This window comes from Microcebus murinus, chromosome 2 (assembly GCF_040939455.1).
Source record: "Microcebus murinus isolate Inina chromosome 2, M.murinus_Inina_mat1.0, whole genome shotgun sequence".
Classification (NCBI taxonomy): Eukaryota; Metazoa; Chordata; class Mammalia; order Primates; family Cheirogaleidae; genus Microcebus; species Microcebus murinus.
This window is the reverse complement of record NC_134105.1, coordinates 75,719,290-75,737,195: the sequence shown is the minus strand read 5'-3', so window position 1 is coordinate 75,737,195 and position 17,906 is coordinate 75,719,290. Positions and strand designations below refer to the sequence as shown.

Here is a 17,906-nt window from a genome sequence, read left to right as displayed (position 1 = left end):
ACCCCTGACAAGTACTTTGAGATTCATCAATGTTATGCACATATCAACAATTAATTTTTTTTATTGCTGAGTAGTATTCCATTATATGACTGTACCACTGGTTTATATATTCACTAGTTGGACATTTATGTTGTTTCCAGTTTGGGGTGATTATGAATATAAGAATATTTGTATTTCTAGGGTGGTAAATAACTAGGAGTGGGATTACTTGTTGGTATGCTAAATATATGGTTACCTTAATAAGAAACTGCCAAACTGTTTTGCAGAGTGGCTATAATATTTTTCATTCTAACCAGCAGTGTTTCAGAATTCCAATTGTTCCATGTCCTTGATATTTGTCAGTTGGTGGTGGTTTTTAAATTTTAGCTGTTCTAATAGGTGTGTAGTGTTATCTAATTGTGGTTTTAATTTCTGTTTGCAGAATGACTAATGATACTTAGTTTGTAGTTTGGCTGTAGTTTTGGCTTTTTTCTTTTCTACTGAGTCGTTTGTTTTCTTATTGGGTTTTTTTTTTTGTTTTTTTTTTTTGAGATACAGTCTTTGTTGCCCAGGCTAGAGTGAGTGCCGTGGCATCAGCCTAGCTCACAGCAACCTCAAACTCCTGGGGAGCTCAAGCAATCCTGCTGCCTCAGTCTCCCGAGTAGCTGGGACTACAGGCATGCGCCACCATGCCTGGCTAATTTTTTCTATATATATTAGTTGGCCAATTAATTTCTTTCTATTTATAGTAGAGACGGGGTCTCGCTCTTGCTCAGGCTGGTTTTGAACTCCTGACCTCGAGCAATCTGCCCGCCTCAGCCTCTACTCAGCCTCCCAGAGTGGTAGGATTACAGGCATGAGCCACCGTGCCCAACCTTCTTATTGTTGAGTTTGTGTATATTTTCTCCCATTCTGAAGCTTCTCTTTTTATTCTTTTGGTGGTGTCTTTCAGGGAGCAAAAGATGACTTCGGTGGCATCCAGTTTATCAGTTTCTTCTTTTATGGGTCATGCTTATATCTAAGAGCACTTCACCTAACCTGTGGTCACAACTATTTCTCCTATATTTTCTACTAATAGTTTTGTACTTTTATATATAAATATATGATCCATTTTGAGTTAATTTTTGTGTGAGGTGTAAGGTATAGGTTGAGGTTGATTTTTAGCATTATGGGTGTTATATTAAAATTATACTCATGGGATTATAACTTATGGAGATAACATAGAGAGATCAATGCCACTGAAAGAAGAATTTATTATTTACATTTCCTGAGAGAAATGAACACGTCAATCCTTGCATAGCCACAAGGGAAATACCAAGTTTGGCAAGCATAAGCACGAATGAGAGGAAAGCTGAGTAGAGTTTTTATTGGGGTTTTCTCAGAAAAGGCAAGTCAGGCAAGGTAAACAGTTTAGGATTGGCTAGTTGAATAATTCCAGTGGGCTTTCAGGTATAGGGATGGTCTCTAGTTGCCTGGTACCTGGCTCTGGGATAATTTAGGGTAGAGAAAATTATTGGCTTGGTATGTAAAAGTTAGATAAGAAGATGGTTGGGGCTGTAGACTTGAGACTTGTTGGTTTGCATAGGAAAGATGTGATCTTAACTGAGCCCTTGGCTGTCTCTAAGAATTGGCTAGCCCAGGGAGGAGCAGTCTCTCCCTGGAGAGCATGCTTGTTAAGATATCAAAATATACTGCAAAATAGAGAAAATTAAAAACATGATTAATACAGATGGCCACTTGTTTCGATACCATTTATTGAAAACACGATGTCATTTTCATTAAATTGCCTTTGCATCTTTGTCAAAAATAAGTTGACCATATTTGTCTGTGTCTATTTCTGTATTGTCTATTTTGTTCCATTAATATGCTTATTTATCCTTTTGCCATAACCTCATTTCTTACTCTTGCTTTATAGGACTAGTCTTAAAATCAAGGGAAGTAGTGTGGGTCTTCCAACTTGATTGTTTTTCAGAATTGTTTTGAGTATTTAATATCCTTTGACTTTCCATAAAAATGTTAGAATCAGCTTGTTTATAAGCACAAAAAACTTGCTAACATTTTTGTTGGAATTGTATTAAATCTTAGATTGGGGAGAATTGACTTAACTAAAGTTGTCCAATCCATGAACATAGTATGTCTCTTCAGTGATTTAGGTCTTTGATTTTTTAAAAAATCAGCATTTTATAGTTTTCAACGTGTAAGTCTGTCAATTTATGTGTGTATATGTATGTATAGATCTTATTTAATTTCAAATTCCTATTGCTCATTGTCAATATTTAGAAATACAGTTGATTTTTGTATGTTGATCTTGTCTCTTGCAACTTTACCAAACTCACTTATTTGTTCTAGGAGTTTTTTGTAGATTCCTTGGGGTTTTCTACATAGCAAATTATGCTACCTATAATTAGGGACAGTTTTATGTCTTCCTTTCCAATCTGTATTCACTTTATTTTTTTTTTCTTATTGCACTCTCTATGACTTCCAGCACATTGTTAAATAGGAGTAATGAGAGAAGACATCCTTGCCTTATTCTCCATCTTAGGTATAAAGCATTTAGTCTTTCACCATTAAGTATAATCATAGCTGTAGGTTCTTTGAAGATGCCCTGTATCTGGTTAAGGAATTTCCCTTTTTTCTAGTTTGCTGAGAGTTTTATCATGAATAAATGTTGGATTTTTATCAAATGTTTTTCTGCATTATTTGATGTGATCATGTAGTTTGTCTAATTTAGACTGTTAATATGGTAGGTTACATCGATATTTGAGTGTTGATCTAGCCTTGCATTCCTGGAATAAGCCCTTCTTGATCATGATGAATTGTTTCTTTTGTATATTGCTAGATTTACTTTGCTGATATTTTGTTGAGTATTTTTTCTTTTTCTTCTCTATTAGGGAAACATTGATATGTCTTCTTTCTTTCTTTTCTTCCCTTTCTTTTCTTCCTTTCCTTCACTCCTCTCTCTTCTCCTCCCCTTCTCTTTCATTTTTAAAGTATCAGGGTAATCTGGCCTTATATTTAATAAAATGAGTTGGGAAGTGTTCCCTCCTTTTCTGTTTTCTGGAAGAGATTGTGTCAGATTTGTGTCATTTCTTTTTTAAATGTTTGGTAGAATTCCCTTGGTGAAAGTGTCTGGGCTTGGGGGTTTCTTATTTGTTTGTTTTTTACTATGTATTCAATTTCTTTTGATATAGGCCTATTCAAGTTAATTATTTCTTCTTAGGTGCATTTCAGTAGTTTCTGGCTTTCATGGAAATGGTCCTTTTTATCTAAGTTGTTGAATTTGTGTGCATAGGGTGTTTTATAGTATTCTCTTATCCTTTTAATGTCTCAGTGGGCTGTAGTGATATCCTATCTTTCATTCCTGTAGTGGTAAGCATCATCTTTCTCTTTCTCTCTCTTTGGTCAGTCTGGCAAGAGATTTATAAATTTTATTGATGTTTTCAAAAAAATAGCTTTTGGTTTGGTTGATTTTTTTTAATCTATTTTTTTTCAATTTTATTGATTTCTGCATTTTTTTAGTTTCTTAAAGGCAAAAGCTTACATGTTCATTGAGACCTTTCTGCTTCTCTAATACAAATATTTAAAACTCCCTCTCTAAATAATACATACAACTATTATGTACTCATAATAATTAAAAATAATTTAAAAAAAAAGACTCAAGGCTGAAAAATAAAAACGAAACAAAACAAAATTTCCATTCTCTAAGCACTGCTTATCTATATCCCACAGATCTTAAAATATTGTATTTTCATTTTTGTTCAGTTCGAAGTATTTTCTGATTTCCCTTGTGACCTCCTCTTTGACCTGTGGATAATATAGAAGTTTGTTGTTTAATTTCCAAGTATTTGAGGGTTTTCTGGACACCTTTCTGATATTTCTAGTTTAATTGATTTCTAGCTTAATATCATTATGGTGGGAGAAATATTTTGTATGATCTCAAATCTCTTAAAATTTGTTAGGGTTTGTTTTATGACCCAGAATATGAGTCATAAACAAGCAGAAATAAATAAAAAGCAGAAATCAATAAAATTAAAAACAAAAAACAGAGAAAAATTAATGAAACTAAAAACTGTTTCTTTGAAAAGTTCAGTGATGAATGTTCCATGTGTGCACTTGAAAAGAATATGTGTTCTGTTGTTGGATGGAGTCTTTTGTAAATGTGAATTAGTTCCTATTAGTTTAAGATGTAATTTATTTCTTCTATATTCTTGATGATTTAGTTTTTACTACTACTAGCAATTACTGAGAAAGAAGTTTTGAAGTTCCAACATATTGTGTATTTTTAGTTCTATCAGACTTTGTTTTATGTATTTTGAAGGTCTGCAATTTGCTTACATATTAACAATTATTTTATGATCCTTTGTGAATTGATCCTTTTATCCTTATGAAATACCTCTTTATCTCAGTAAATTCCCTTGCTCTTTATTCTATTTAATATTGATACAGCTATTTCAGTTTTCTTTTCATTGTTTTGAGCATGGTGTATCTTTTGCCGTTCTTCTATTTTTAATTTTATCATTATATTTAAAATGAGATTTTTATATAGTATATACTTCCATCTCGATTTAAGACATGTATCTTGTAAGTGTAATGTTTAGACCATTTATATTTAATGTAAATATATGCTCAGATTTAGGTCTACTATTTTCTTTCTTTCCTGTTTATACTAACTGTTTCCTTTCATCTTTTTCCCGTTTGCTGCCTTCTTTTGGATGAATTGATAATTTTCTAGTCTTATATTTTTAATTTATCTATTTAATTTGTTGGTTTTTTTTAACTATCTTTATGTGTTTTTTAAAAAAATTATTGCACTAGGGATTAATATATATGTGTGTATATATGTGCACACACATGTATATATACACATACTTTCTCTTAATTTTTCATAGTCTGCTTAGAACTAGTATTTTACCACTTGAAGTGGAATGTAGAAACATTACCACCACGTAAGTCCCTTTACCTACCCAGGCTTGTAATTGATAAATGCATATTACATGTATATATGTTGAAAATGGCACCAGAGCATCTTAAAAATTTTGCTATTAAAAGTTATACATATTACGAAGAAGTTAGGAGAAAGATAGTCTGTTTATTCAGATAGTTACCATTTCCATTAATTATTCTTTCATTCTTACAGTTCCATCTTCCCTCTGGTAACATTTCCCTTTTGTCTATAGAACTTCCTTTATCATTTATAGCAGGTCTGCTGGAAATGAATTCTCTTGGTTGTCTTTCATCTTTCATCTGTTTTGTTTTGTTTTCCAAAGCACATCTTTACTTGATACGGAATTCTAAATACAGAATTCAGTTATTTTCTTTCACACTTTACAAATGTTCTACTCCCTTCTGGCCTCCATAGTTTCTTGTGAGAAATCTACAATCATTTGAATCATCATTGTGGTGGTATGTGTTGTTTTTCTTTGAGTGCTTTCTAGACTTTTTCTTGTCTTTGGTTTTCCTCATTTTGATTAAGGTATATCTGGCTGGGCATGGTTTTTGCTGTTTTTCCTATTTTGAATTCATTGGACTTGATTCTGCAAGTTTGACTCTTATAAAATTTGATATTTTTAGCTATTATTTCTTCAGATTTTTGTTTGTTGGTTTGGTAGCACTCTCTTTCTCCTCTTCCTCTAAGACTCAGTGATTCAAATACTAGGCCTCTTGTTATTCTCCCACAGGTCTGGAGGTCTTCTCTGTTTTTTCCTCAGTCTTTTTTCTCTTGGTGGTTTGTTTTTTATTCTGTTGATCTGTTTTCAAGTTCACTGACTCTTTCCTTTGGTATCTCCATTTTCCTGTACAGTACATCCAATAAATTTTTTTAGATATTTTATTTTTCAGTAAAATTTTCTTTTGTTTCTTTTTTATATCTTCCATTTCTTTGATGAGACTTCTGTCTTTCCATGTTTCAAGATTGTTTGCCCTACTTCTGCAACCATTATATTAGGTTGGTGCAGAAGCAATTGTGGTTTTGGCATTTTTGGCATTTGCTATTTGTTATTGGAATACATTCTTAAATAAATGTGGTTATGTTATCATTTTAGTGCATATTTCTTTATTTTTTTGCTAATGAGTTATTACTGTTTATTTTATATTTATTTTAGATACAGAAATGATATTAAACAAAAAGCAAATTTGAGCAATTTTTTTTTCTTTCTTTCTCTCTCTCTTTTTTTTTTTTTTGAGACAGAGCCTTGCTCTGTAGTCCAGGCTAGAATGCTATGGTGTTAGCCTAGCTCACAGAAACCTCAAACTCCTGGTCTTGAATGATCCTCCTGCCTCAGCCTCCCAAGTAGCTGGGACTACAGGTGTGTGCCACCACACCTGTTAATTTCTTTTTTCTATTATTAATTGCCCAGCTAATTTCTTTCTGTTTTTAGTAGAGATGGGGTCTTGCTTTTGCTGAGACTGGTCTCGAACTCCTGACCTCAAGTGATCCTCTACCCTCGGCCTTCCAGAGTGCTAGGATTACAGGCATGAACCACGATGCCTGGTCTTGAGCAATTCTCTTATTCGAGTTCAAAATCAGTCATAAAGCAGTGGAGACAACTTGCAACATCAACAACACATTTGGCCCAGAAACTGCTAATGCACGTATGTGCAGTAGTGGTTAAAGAAGTTTTACAAAGGAGACGAGAGACTTGAAGATGAGGAGCACAGTGGCTGGCCATCCAAAGTTGACAACAACCAGTTGAAAGCAATCATTGAAGCTGATCTCTTCCAACTACATGAGAAGTTGCGGAAGAACTCAACGTCAACCATTATAAGGTCATTAGTCATTTGAAGCAAATTGGAAAGGTGGAAAAGCTCAATAAGTCGGTGCCTCATGAGCTGACTGAAAATCAAAAAAATCGTTGTTTTGAAGGGTCGTCTTCTCTTATTGTACACAACAAGGAACCATTTCTTGATTTGATGGTGACATGCAACAAAAAGTGGATTTTATATGACAACCAATGATGACCAGTTTAGTGGCTGGACTCAGAAGAAGCTCCAAAGCACTTCGCAAAGCCAAACTTGCACCAAAAAAAAGGTCATGGTTACTGTTTGGTGGTCCGCTGCTTGTCTGATCCACTAAAGCTTTCTGAATCCTGGAGAAACTATTATATCTGAGAAGGATGCTCAGCAAATCGATGAGATGCACTGAAAACAGCAACACCTGCAGCCGGCATTGGTCAATAGAAAGGGCCCAATTCTTCTCCACAACAATGCCTGACCACACGTTGCACAACCAGTGCTTCTAAAATGGAATGAATTGGGCTACAGAGTTTTGTCTCATCTGCCATATTCATCTGACATCTCACCAACTGACTACCACTTCTTCAAGCATCTCCACAACATTTTGCAGGGAAAACGCTTCCACAACCAGCAGGATACAGAAAATGCTTTTCAAGAGTTTGTCAAATCCCAAAGCACAGATTTTTACACTTACAGGAATAAGCAAACTTACTTCTTGTTGGCAAAAATGTATTGATTGTAATGGTTTCTGTTTTGATTAATAAAGATGTGTTTGAGCCTAGTTACAATGATTTAAAATTCACGGTCTGAACCTGCAATTACTTTTGCACCAACATAATAATAGGTTTTAGAATCTGCATGTGATAATCCCAATATCTAAGTCATTTCAGTGTTGCTGTCTGTTTCTTTCTTTTCTCTTGTGAGTTGAGATTTTCTTGGTTCTTCATGTGACAAGTAATTTTGGATGATATCCTAGACATTTTCAGTATTACTCTATGTGACTCTGGGTCCTGTTTATAAACCTATATTTTACAATTTTTTTTTTTTTTTACAACTGTAGCAGGCATTTGATCTAGTTAGATTGACTTTTTGGATTCTTTTCCCAGTCTAATGACCCGGAGGCTGATGTCTGCCTATTCTGTGTTTCTCCGGGGCCAAGTGTGGGGAGGATAAAGAGAAAAAAGCAACAGGAATGTCAGACCCCTCACTCTTTAGACCACACTTAGTCTGGTTATAAAGGAGGATCTCTTCAGAGTTTTAGGTGTCTCTTCAGCTGCTACTGCTGTCACTACTGCTGCCACGGATTGTGTCTTAGGGATTGTACTTGACTGGGGACTGGGCCAGGAGAGAAAACAAACATGCAAAAGAAACCAGGGAATTTCCCCTGCTCTTTCAGTCACATCTTCCACCACTACCCTCCCCCCTTTTGTTCCTTGGTCCAGAGAGGACCTTTCGTGGAGCTCTTTCTGTCCATCTTCTGGGAATCTGGATGTCTTTGAGTAGGAGCCCTGCATGGAGTGTAGGCTGGAAAACCTGACTGGGGAAGTGGGTGAGAAATCATATCACTGGATTAGTTATACTTTGAATTGTAGCTCCATCTGAACCAGAAACCTTCCTTAAAATGTTTTTAGGTGTTTAAAATTATGTCTCTACAACTATTACATACATATAACAATTTAAAATTTTAAATTTAAAAAATAAAATTATATCTCATTCATTTACCAAATTTTGATTAATTAATGTGATTAACTTACAGAATCATAAAATGAGTTAAAAGAATTATAAAATTCAAGGATTCAAAATTTCTTTTTGTAAGTCATGTAGGCTAAGTATTTACCTTTGGCAAATCCCTTCACCTTAAACAATGACATAACTAAGATTGAATAATACACTTGCCAGTATATTAAGCCCTTTGTCTACATTAACTCATTTAATTCTCACAAAATCCTATTAGGCTTTTAGCTCCATGATGAGAAAATTAAAGTTTAGAAAGCCTTCTCAAAATGTGATCCTTGGACCAGTCACATTGTCATTACTTTGGGAGCCTATGAGGAATGCAGAACCTTGGGTTTCAACAGAGACCTTTGGAATCATAATCTGCATTTGAACAAGATTCCCACAGGTGATTCATTTGCACTTTAACTTTTCCAAAGCACTGGTTTAAAGAAGTTATAAATAACTTGATGGAGGGCACCCAACTTGCAAGCTACCTTTAGGATCAGGAGAGTAAGCAGTTACCTTTAGTTGGAGAGTGCCCTGACATAGCCAGTTGTTGGACTTAAACTATACCATATGTAGCTTGAATTTCCTTTGTTCCTTGAAGGAATTAGGGCACAAATAAGCTATTTTGCTTCATACATTTTTCAAATAATATTTATGCTGTTTTGTGCATTCTTCAAATACTATTTATCCTTAGGGAAATACCTGTCTACATTGGAAAGGACTTAGAGGCTAATCAAAAATTCAGTGTATCATCTGGTATGTCAGGAGAGATGAAGAAGAAACATGGCAGTCTTTGAAATAACATTAAGCTAATTGAAATTTGGCATTCATTCACACTGCTTCCCTTAAATACAATCCCCACACAGGAGCCAAAGAGGCATTTTTTTTTTTTATTGTTTATTTCATTTTATTTTACTTTTTGAGACAGGGTCTTGCTCTTGCGTGCAGGCTAGAATGCAGTGGTATCATCATAGCTCATGGCAACCTCAAGTTCCTGGACTCAAGTGTTCCTCTTGTCTCAGCCTCTGGAATACCTATGACTACAGGCACGCACCACCCACGCCTAGCTAATTTTTAAATTTTTTGTAGAGATAAGGTCTTGCTATGTTGCCCAGGCTGGTCTCAAACTCATGGCCTCAAGTAGTCTCCTGCCTTGGCCTCCCAGAGAACTGGGATTATAGGTGTGAGCCACTGAACCTGGCTCAAAGTAGCATTTTGAAGAATACATCAGATCATGTTGTATAGGTTTGCTTAACACCCTCTACCGGATTCCCCTTTGCACTTAAATTCAGACTCCTTATCACGGTTTAGATAACTGTTTCCCTTCCTGGCTTTGTCTCAAACTTCAGCTCCACTTCTTTCAATGTGCTTCCGCCATATTGACCTGTCATCTGTTTCTTGAGCATGACAAACTCTTTCCCATTCACTTTTGCGCAACCTCCTCCTTTTTGTTTGGATTAGTCTTCTCCCAGAAGCTTTGCAGTGGCTTTACATCAGATCTCAGGTCAAATGTTAACCTCCTTAGAGAGCCCGTCCCAAACCTACCACATTGAAAATACCCTTCCATAAACACATACCTTGTCATACTCCATCATTTGACATTCTTATAGAGTATTTCAGTACCAGATATTATTTACATGATCTGTTACTTTTCTCTGATACCGCTTCTCAGGATAACATAAAGGTCCCTGAGGACCAGGATCTTATATGTTTCCTATTATATACCCAAAGCCTAGGTTTTTGTGAACATCAAATTAGTTAAATTGATACAAACCTCTGAGAATGGGCCTGGCATATTGTATGCACTTGTCAACTGCTATTATTATTATTGTTACTGTAAGTAGTTGTAGTGATAGTATATTTAGGCATTAGTAGAAACTCAGTGGAATAATGCATTTTTAATAGATTCAGGATAATATCTAATTATAAAAACTGAGTACTATAAATAAACATTTCTATTTTTATAGGATTGGAAAGAAAACAATTGAAATAATAGTGCTTTAATTGGAAACTTTTTTCTTATGTTTTTCACTTAAGAATTTAAGCAGTTTGGGTCAGATCATCATAGTGTAGAGCTGTGGATCCTTGAAAACACATCCATCAGTTGGGCATAGTGGCTTACGCCATAATCCTAGTACTTTGAGAGGCCAGGGCAGCAGGATCCCTTGAGGCCAGGAGTTGGAGACCAGCCTGGGCAATAACAAGACCCCATTCCTAGAAAAAATTTAAAAATTAGCTGAGCAGGGTGGCATGCTCTTGTAGTCCCAGCTACTCAGGTGGCTGAGGCAGAAAGATTGCTTGAGCCCAGGAGTTTGAGGTTGCAATGAGCTCTGGTGACCAGTACACTCTAGCCCAGGCAGCACAGTGAGACCCTGTTTAAAAAAAAACAAAAATATCCATATCCATCCCCTAAAATTGTGAACCAGTAGGGATATGGGTTTGTTGTTGCTGTTGTTATTCAACTTTTCAGTTTAAAACCAGTTTTGTTGGAAATGACGGCTCGTAAAACTACCTTCCCCCTCCATCTTGACTTTCCACAATATCAGACAACATAGTATGCTCAGAATATATTCAGTATTGTATGCTTCTCTGTATGGCTTTTTTTATTGGTGCTGTCATTGAAATAAATTAATATTTGTATAGCATATCTATATATCTCTTTTGTCTCTGTTTGTGACCATAGGTAACAGTTAACCTCTTCCAGATGCAACACCTGCAGGCTGCCTCCCTTGCAAACAGTTTACAGTCTCTCTGTGATAGTGCCAAACTCTATGACCCAGGCCAAGAGTACAGTGAATTTGTCAAGGCCACAAATTCAGCTGAAGAAGAAAAAGTTGATGGGTGAGAATTAATATATAAATTAAGAGAGAAAAAAATTATTGCTAAGTTCCTGTCTAATGTAAGATGTCTTTTCTAATGTTGTCAAAATTAACTTTTAAATTTACTGAATATTTTTAATGTTATTTTATGGCTTCTAAGTAGATATATTTAAGGAATAGTTGTAATTCACTTGAATAGAGCTTTCCATTTTGACACATTCCTCAGTTCTTTGTGATCTACTAAAAATCCTTTGGGAATGGCAAATGATGGCCATACATATTTTAAATGTCCACAAAATATAACCTACATTTTCCATGAGGTTATACTAGAAAAGTTTAACCATGACATGAATTGTTGACTGCACTTTTGCTACTCCTTTCCATGTTTCCACTTTCATAAGTACAAATAACAGAAGTTTTATTTACGTCTCCTATAAGAATCTGAACCAGGTAATATGGCTTATTCTTAATGTTTGGTTTAATTACTCTATCTACATTAAGAGATTTCTGAGCATAAAAGAGACTGATTAGTCATTCTTCTGAGTGCTAAGTTTCATTTGTTTTTTGTTTGTTTGTTTGTTTGTTTTAGGAATGTAAATAAACAATTAATAAATAGTCCCCAAACTTCTGCATACAGACCTTCTGACTCTTTAGAAGATGTTGTGCGCCTTCCTGACAGTTCTAATAAAATTGAAGAGGACAGATGCTCTAACAGTGCAGATATAACAGGTAGTTTTCCACAGTAAAGAGAGTGCTAATTTGCAAAAGATCAGGTAGTTTATATGTGATTATGAAATAAGTTGGAACTCTGGACTTTAAAGATCAGGCCTTACGTTGTATGGCCTATGAGATCCTCTTCACAGTAACTACTGTGATTGTCTTAAAATTGATAATTGATCATTGTTAAAGAAATTTGAATTGTTTCATTTTATAGAATGTCAGTATTCTGTCTTATTAAATCCACCTCTAGCCAAGTTTGACTTTACTCTTTTTCTTAAAGGTCCTTCTTTTATAAGATCATGGACATTTGGGATGTTTAGTGACTCTGAGAGTACTGGAGGGAGCAGCGAATCTAGATCTCTGGATTCAGAATCTATAAGTCCAGGTAAGTCTAGCAGTGAAAATTCAATGAAAGATTAATCCTCTTTCTGAATATTTTTTAACTACCTTATCTTTATAATGAACTAGCTCATACATGGGAGAATGTAAATACATGTACAGCTTCAAAAAAATAATAAAACAAACCCTCATATATTCACCACCCAGCCTAAGAAATACATCATTATCAGTACATTAGAAGCCCCCACTGTATACCTCCTTGATAACATTGCCCTATCTGAATTTTTAAAAGCATTCCCTATTTTTAATGGTTTTAGTAACCTGTATATAGTGGAGTTTTGCCTTCTTGTGAATGATACAAATGGAATCATGTTTTTCTTTTGTGACTTCATTCATACATTTTTTTGAGATCCATATTGATGTAGGTAACCATCTTTATTTTACCTGCTATATAGTATTCTATTATATGAATATAACTATCATCTATGTTTTGGGTTGTTTTGTATTAATAGTTAATTGCTATAATGTGCAATGTTGTTATGTCAATTCTTGTGCCTGTAATTACTTACTCTTGTTAATTTTCTACAAATCTACTTTAAGATACTTTGATATAGACTATCTCTTGGTCCTCAGAGAGCGAGACAGAGTAGGAGTTTCAAATTCTCCCTTAGTGGCTTCAGAGAGGGAAACTTGCCTTAAGGTTATACAGCTAGCAGGAGAAGAAGGTAGCACTTGCTCCCATGAGATTCGCATTTCCAGCATTCTTTCTTCACTCCTCTACCAAAGATTATTCCAGCCCCGTTATTTCTGGGTATGTTCCTTCCTCCTAGAATCTTGAGAGAGATATTATAGGAGTTAACTGCCCTCAAATTCTAAGGCATTTTTCTGTTTAGCATTTTGTATATTACAGAAGTTTTATTCATTTAAATAAATCTCTTGTTTAAAGTTAGGAAAAATTTTCCATGCATGACTGGGGCTTGTAGACTGATTATCAGCTGTCACTTTGCCACCTCCTTTAAAACTAGCACTGTCAGTAGAATATCCTGGAGATGTGAGCCTAAGTACTTACCTGAATATTTGTAATGAGCTCTGTAAAAACAAACTGGTTCTAGCTAGCTCCAGGAATTATGACCCAATCTAGAGCACAACCTAAATTATTTGGGATCCTGTAAGACTTCATGAGAGAAAGGCAAAAATTTGAAAACCAGATCACCTGATAATGGGCAAAGATTTGGGGATGTGTCACCTGGGAAAAAGGACAATTGGGGACATAATGGCTATCTTCAAATGCTGGAAATGAAAAGGAATTAAAGTTAGAGTGCATGTTTGCTCCCTTGGGGAAAAATATGACCAAAGACTGGGATTTATAGGGAGGCAGATTTCTGCTCTATAATATAAGGAATCCATTTTATAATTAGAAAAGTTCTAAAATGAAATGTGTGACTTTGTGATTTCTTTCTTAATTATTGGGAACATATTCAAGCAAAAACTAGATGACCGCCTTTAGGCATACTGTGAAGAGAAATCCATTTTGGAAGAGGATTTTGTTTAAAATCATTTGTGAAAAGCCTTTCTAACTCTGAAACTAAGACTGTTAAGGCTGTGAGTTAAAGTGAACTGAATTCTTCCACTTAGATATAGGCCTGTTTGTAGTATCAGCAGGGAGTAAATAAACCTCACTCCCAGTCTGGCTGCTTCCAGACATGCTTCTATACACATGACAGTGTCCTTTGCGGACATAGCTCAAATTCTGTGGCCTCAACTCCCTGCCAAGGATCACTGGACTGTTGTTCCCAGTTCCTGGTGTCCTGTCTTTACTGGGAACATAAATGGGCTGTTACTGTTGTAGTGTTGTGTTCAAAGATTTTTTGTGAATTTTAGAAGGCTTTAGGTTGTATTGTGAATGCTTATTTATAACTTAATTCAACACTAATGACAACTTTATTCTTATGCCAGCAACTCTGTGAGATATTAGATATAAGACATGAATGCAAAATACTACCTATCCTTGTGGAGCTTACAATCTCTAACACTTACTGTCAGAAATTGGCAGTAAATTCTCATTGGAATATACGATCCTCAGTTTTTAAATTTGTTTGAAATAGTCAGATTTGGTCAAATTCCCTTTTTTTTTTTTTTTTTTTTTTGAGACAGAGTCTCGCTTTGTTGTCCAGGCTAGAGTGAGTGCCGTGACGTCAGCCTAGCTCACAGCAACCTCAAACTCCTGGGCTCAAGCGATCCTTCTGCCTCAGCCTCCCGAGTAGCTGGGACTACAGGCATGTGCCACCATGCCCGGCTAATTTTTTATATATATATCAGTTGGCCAATTAAATTCTTTCTATTTATAGTAGAGACGGGGTCTCGCTCTTGCTCAGGCTGGTTTTGAACTCCTGACCTTGAGCAATCCGCCCGCCTCAGCCTCCCAGAGAGCTAGGATTACAGGCGTGAGCCACTGCGCCCGGCTCAAATTCCCTTTTGTTCATAGGAATAAGTATCAGAATTCCCTGTTACCCAGAGTATGAGAATGGATTTTTACATTGAAGCTAATAAAATAGTATGACTTGTATTATTCCAAAAGTGTTGTCATTACCCATTTCTATAACTGTACAGTGAATGGTCAGATAATTGTATCCACAATTTTCTTTTAGGAGACTTTCATCGAAAACTTCCACGAACTCCATCCAGTGGAACCATGTCCTCTGCAGATGATCTAGATGAAAGAGAGCCACCTTCCCCTTCGGAAGCTGGTATTGCATTCACTTGAATTAAGTCTCACTAAACAAGTTGAATCAGTAGCACTGCATGCTGTTAGAAAAACAATATGATTTTAAAGAATCATTACTTTGCTATGTATTAAACAAAAGGTATCACAATGACTTGAATACATCCCAGGAATTATGTATGAGTTGGAAAAGTATTAATCAAATGTTACAAGTGTAAGAATAAGTAGGACAGGCACCATGGCTCACACCTATAATCTTAGCACTCTGGGAGACCAGGGCGGAAGGATCATTGAAATCAGGAGTTCGAGACAAACCTGAGCAAGAGAGAGACCCTGTGTCTACTAAAAACAGAAAAAAATTTAGCTGAGTGTCCTGGCACATGCCTATAATCCCAGCTACTCAGGAGGCTGAGGCAGAAGGATTGCTTGAGCCTAGGAGTTTGAAGTTGCAGTGAGCTATGGTGAGGTCATTGCACTGTATCCAGGGTGACTGAACGAGAGTCTGTTTCAAAAAAAACAAAAAAGAAAAATCAGCAGGGTGTGGTGGCATACACCTGTAGTCCCAGCTACATGGAGGCTTAGGCAGGAGGGTTGCTTGAACCCAGGAGTGTGAGGTTGCAGTGAGCTCTCATGATGCTACTGTACTCTATCCCAGGCAACAGAGCAAGACCTTTCTCAAAAAAGAATTAGTAGCAAAACTACTAGATCTAGAACGTATTAGTATGGTGCTAAAGTAGGAAGCTAGATATTGTGCTTTTTTTTCATAAAACTAATACAATAATTTAGTGTTAAAAGGCTTGCAATACATGAGAAAGTCTAAAAAAATCTCCTTCAAAAGAAACAATGCAAGAAGCCAAGCAGGAAAGGTAAATAAGTATACCTGCTGTGGACAAGGAAAATTGTGGATGTGGAAGGATATAAAAGTAAAGTCAGTTACCTTGATGACTTGAATTAGATTCATATAAATTAGTTTTGTACATTTGATACCTCCAGATTCCTGTTTTGACATCATTTCTTAAATTAATGGAATATCTGACCTCCAATATGGTATTAGTATTTAACTAGCTAGTATTATCTACAATTTTATAATGAGTTAAGAATAGGTTTATCCTTAATGCAAATAATGCTGACATGCTAACCTCATCTAGCTGTTTTTCTTTTGAAGCGTTTATAGGGGCTTTTTCTAAGAATGTAGTGCCACTTGTAGACACTCTTCCTAGCTCTGTAAAGGGTATATTAGTAACAACATAAATTTGCTGATTCTAAAAACATGCCATGCTATTTTAGAATTATCTCATTGATTTGGTAGTGATTTTTACTCATAGCTAAAAAGTTTGATAAATGTATATGCCTATTAAGAGATCTATAAATTGGGTACTTATTTCGATGTTACAAATTCAAGCTTTCTGTAATACATGAATAATTGTAAAATGTAAAGCTTATTCAAAATATAGCCTCACATGATACAATTTTTCTGTAATCTCACAATTTTTATATACTAACCTATTTTTGTTACAAGGACCAAATTCTCTTGGAACATTTAAGAAAACATTGATGTCAAAGGCAGCTCTCACTCACAAGTTTCGCAAATTGAGATCCCCCACGAAATGTAGGGATTGTGATGGCATTGTAGTGTTCCAAGGTGTTGAATGTGAAGAGGTAAGACCTTCCTGGAATTGCATTGGCCCCTTTATGCTTACTTATTAGGATCTTATACAAATATATTTTTAATAAATTATACCAATGTACCTTCTATAATTTTATATTTCATTTTGCTGTTAAATGTATTTCAAGCTCAAAAAGGAATATCTTTTAAGCTGATTTTTATTATATTATTCTCTACCTTTAATTTGCCCACATGTGAATAGTTTTAAGGTGAATTAACCAGTTTTAAACTATCATTTTCTTGTAGTGTCTCCTTGTTTGTCACCGAAAATGTTTGGAAAATTTAGTCATCATTTGTGGTCATCAGAAACTACCAGGAAAAATACACTTATTTGGAGCAGATTTCACACAGGTCGCAAAAAAGGAACCAGATGGCATCCCTTTTGTACTTAAAATATGCGCTTCAGAGATCGAAAATAGAGCCTTATGTCTACAGGTACATTGTAACTCTTAAAACTTAAAAGCATAAATGCAGCCAGGCATGGTGGTTCACTCCTGTAATCCTACCACTTTGGGAAGCTGAGGTGGGAGGATCGCTTGAGGCCAGGAGTTTGAGACCAGCCTGAGCAAGAGTGAGACCCCATCTCTACTAAAAACAGAAAAATTAGCTGGGCATGGTGGTGTGCGTGCGCCTGTAGTCCCAGCTACTCAGGAGGCTGACCCAGGAGGATTACTTGAGCCCAGGACTTTGAGGTTTCAGTGAGCTGTGATGGTGACACTATACTCTAGCCCAGGCAACAGAGAAATAAATGCCTGTGTGATTTGTTCTAAGGAAAATGAGGCTTTAAAGGAAAATCGGGTTTTTTTCAGTTTTTAAAAATATAATTTATTCACATTTCTTTAGAAAATATTTTAGTTTTTAGTATTAATATTTTAGTCTTTTAATTTTTATCTAAAATACTTTAAAAAATGGAAACATCTCACCCTGAAGGACTGTTTAAAAAAAATGGAAACAGATACATCAAATATATTTAGATATCTGCATTTAGCTATTTGTACTAAAACAGAATTTTGTAACCTTTTTCTACTCAAGGGAATTTATCGTGTGTGTGGAAACAAAATAAAAACCGAAAAACTATGTCAAGCTTTAGAAAATGGAATGCACTTGGTAGACATCGCAGAATTTAGTTCACATGACATCTGTGACGTCTTGAAATTATACCTTCGACAGGTAAAATTTTTACCCTTAAAACCTACCACTAAATAAA

The 17,906-nt window shown here is 35.4% G+C and overlaps 1 protein-coding gene across 5 annotated transcripts in view; it reads left to right on the top strand.

Moving 5' to 3' along the window:
- ARHGAP29 (Rho GTPase activating protein 29) overlaps positions 1-17,906 on the top strand; it is a 79,835-nt gene that overhangs the window by 49,453 nt on the left and 12,476 nt on the right. For all 5 annotated transcript variants that reach the window (XM_075999868.1, XM_012790972.3, XM_012790967.3 and 2 more), the window contains 7 exons: positions 11,117-11,274; positions 11,842-11,981; positions 12,253-12,357; positions 14,960-15,058; positions 16,553-16,692; positions 16,946-17,134; positions 17,732-17,869. In XM_075999868.1, coding sequence (XP_075855983.1) covers positions 11,117-11,274; positions 11,842-11,981; positions 12,253-12,357; positions 14,960-15,058; positions 16,553-16,692; positions 16,946-17,134; positions 17,732-17,869 — 969 coding nt within the window. The remainder of the gene's footprint in view (positions 1-11,116; positions 11,275-11,841; positions 11,982-12,252; positions 12,358-14,959; positions 15,059-16,552; positions 16,693-16,945; positions 17,135-17,731; positions 17,870-17,906) is intronic.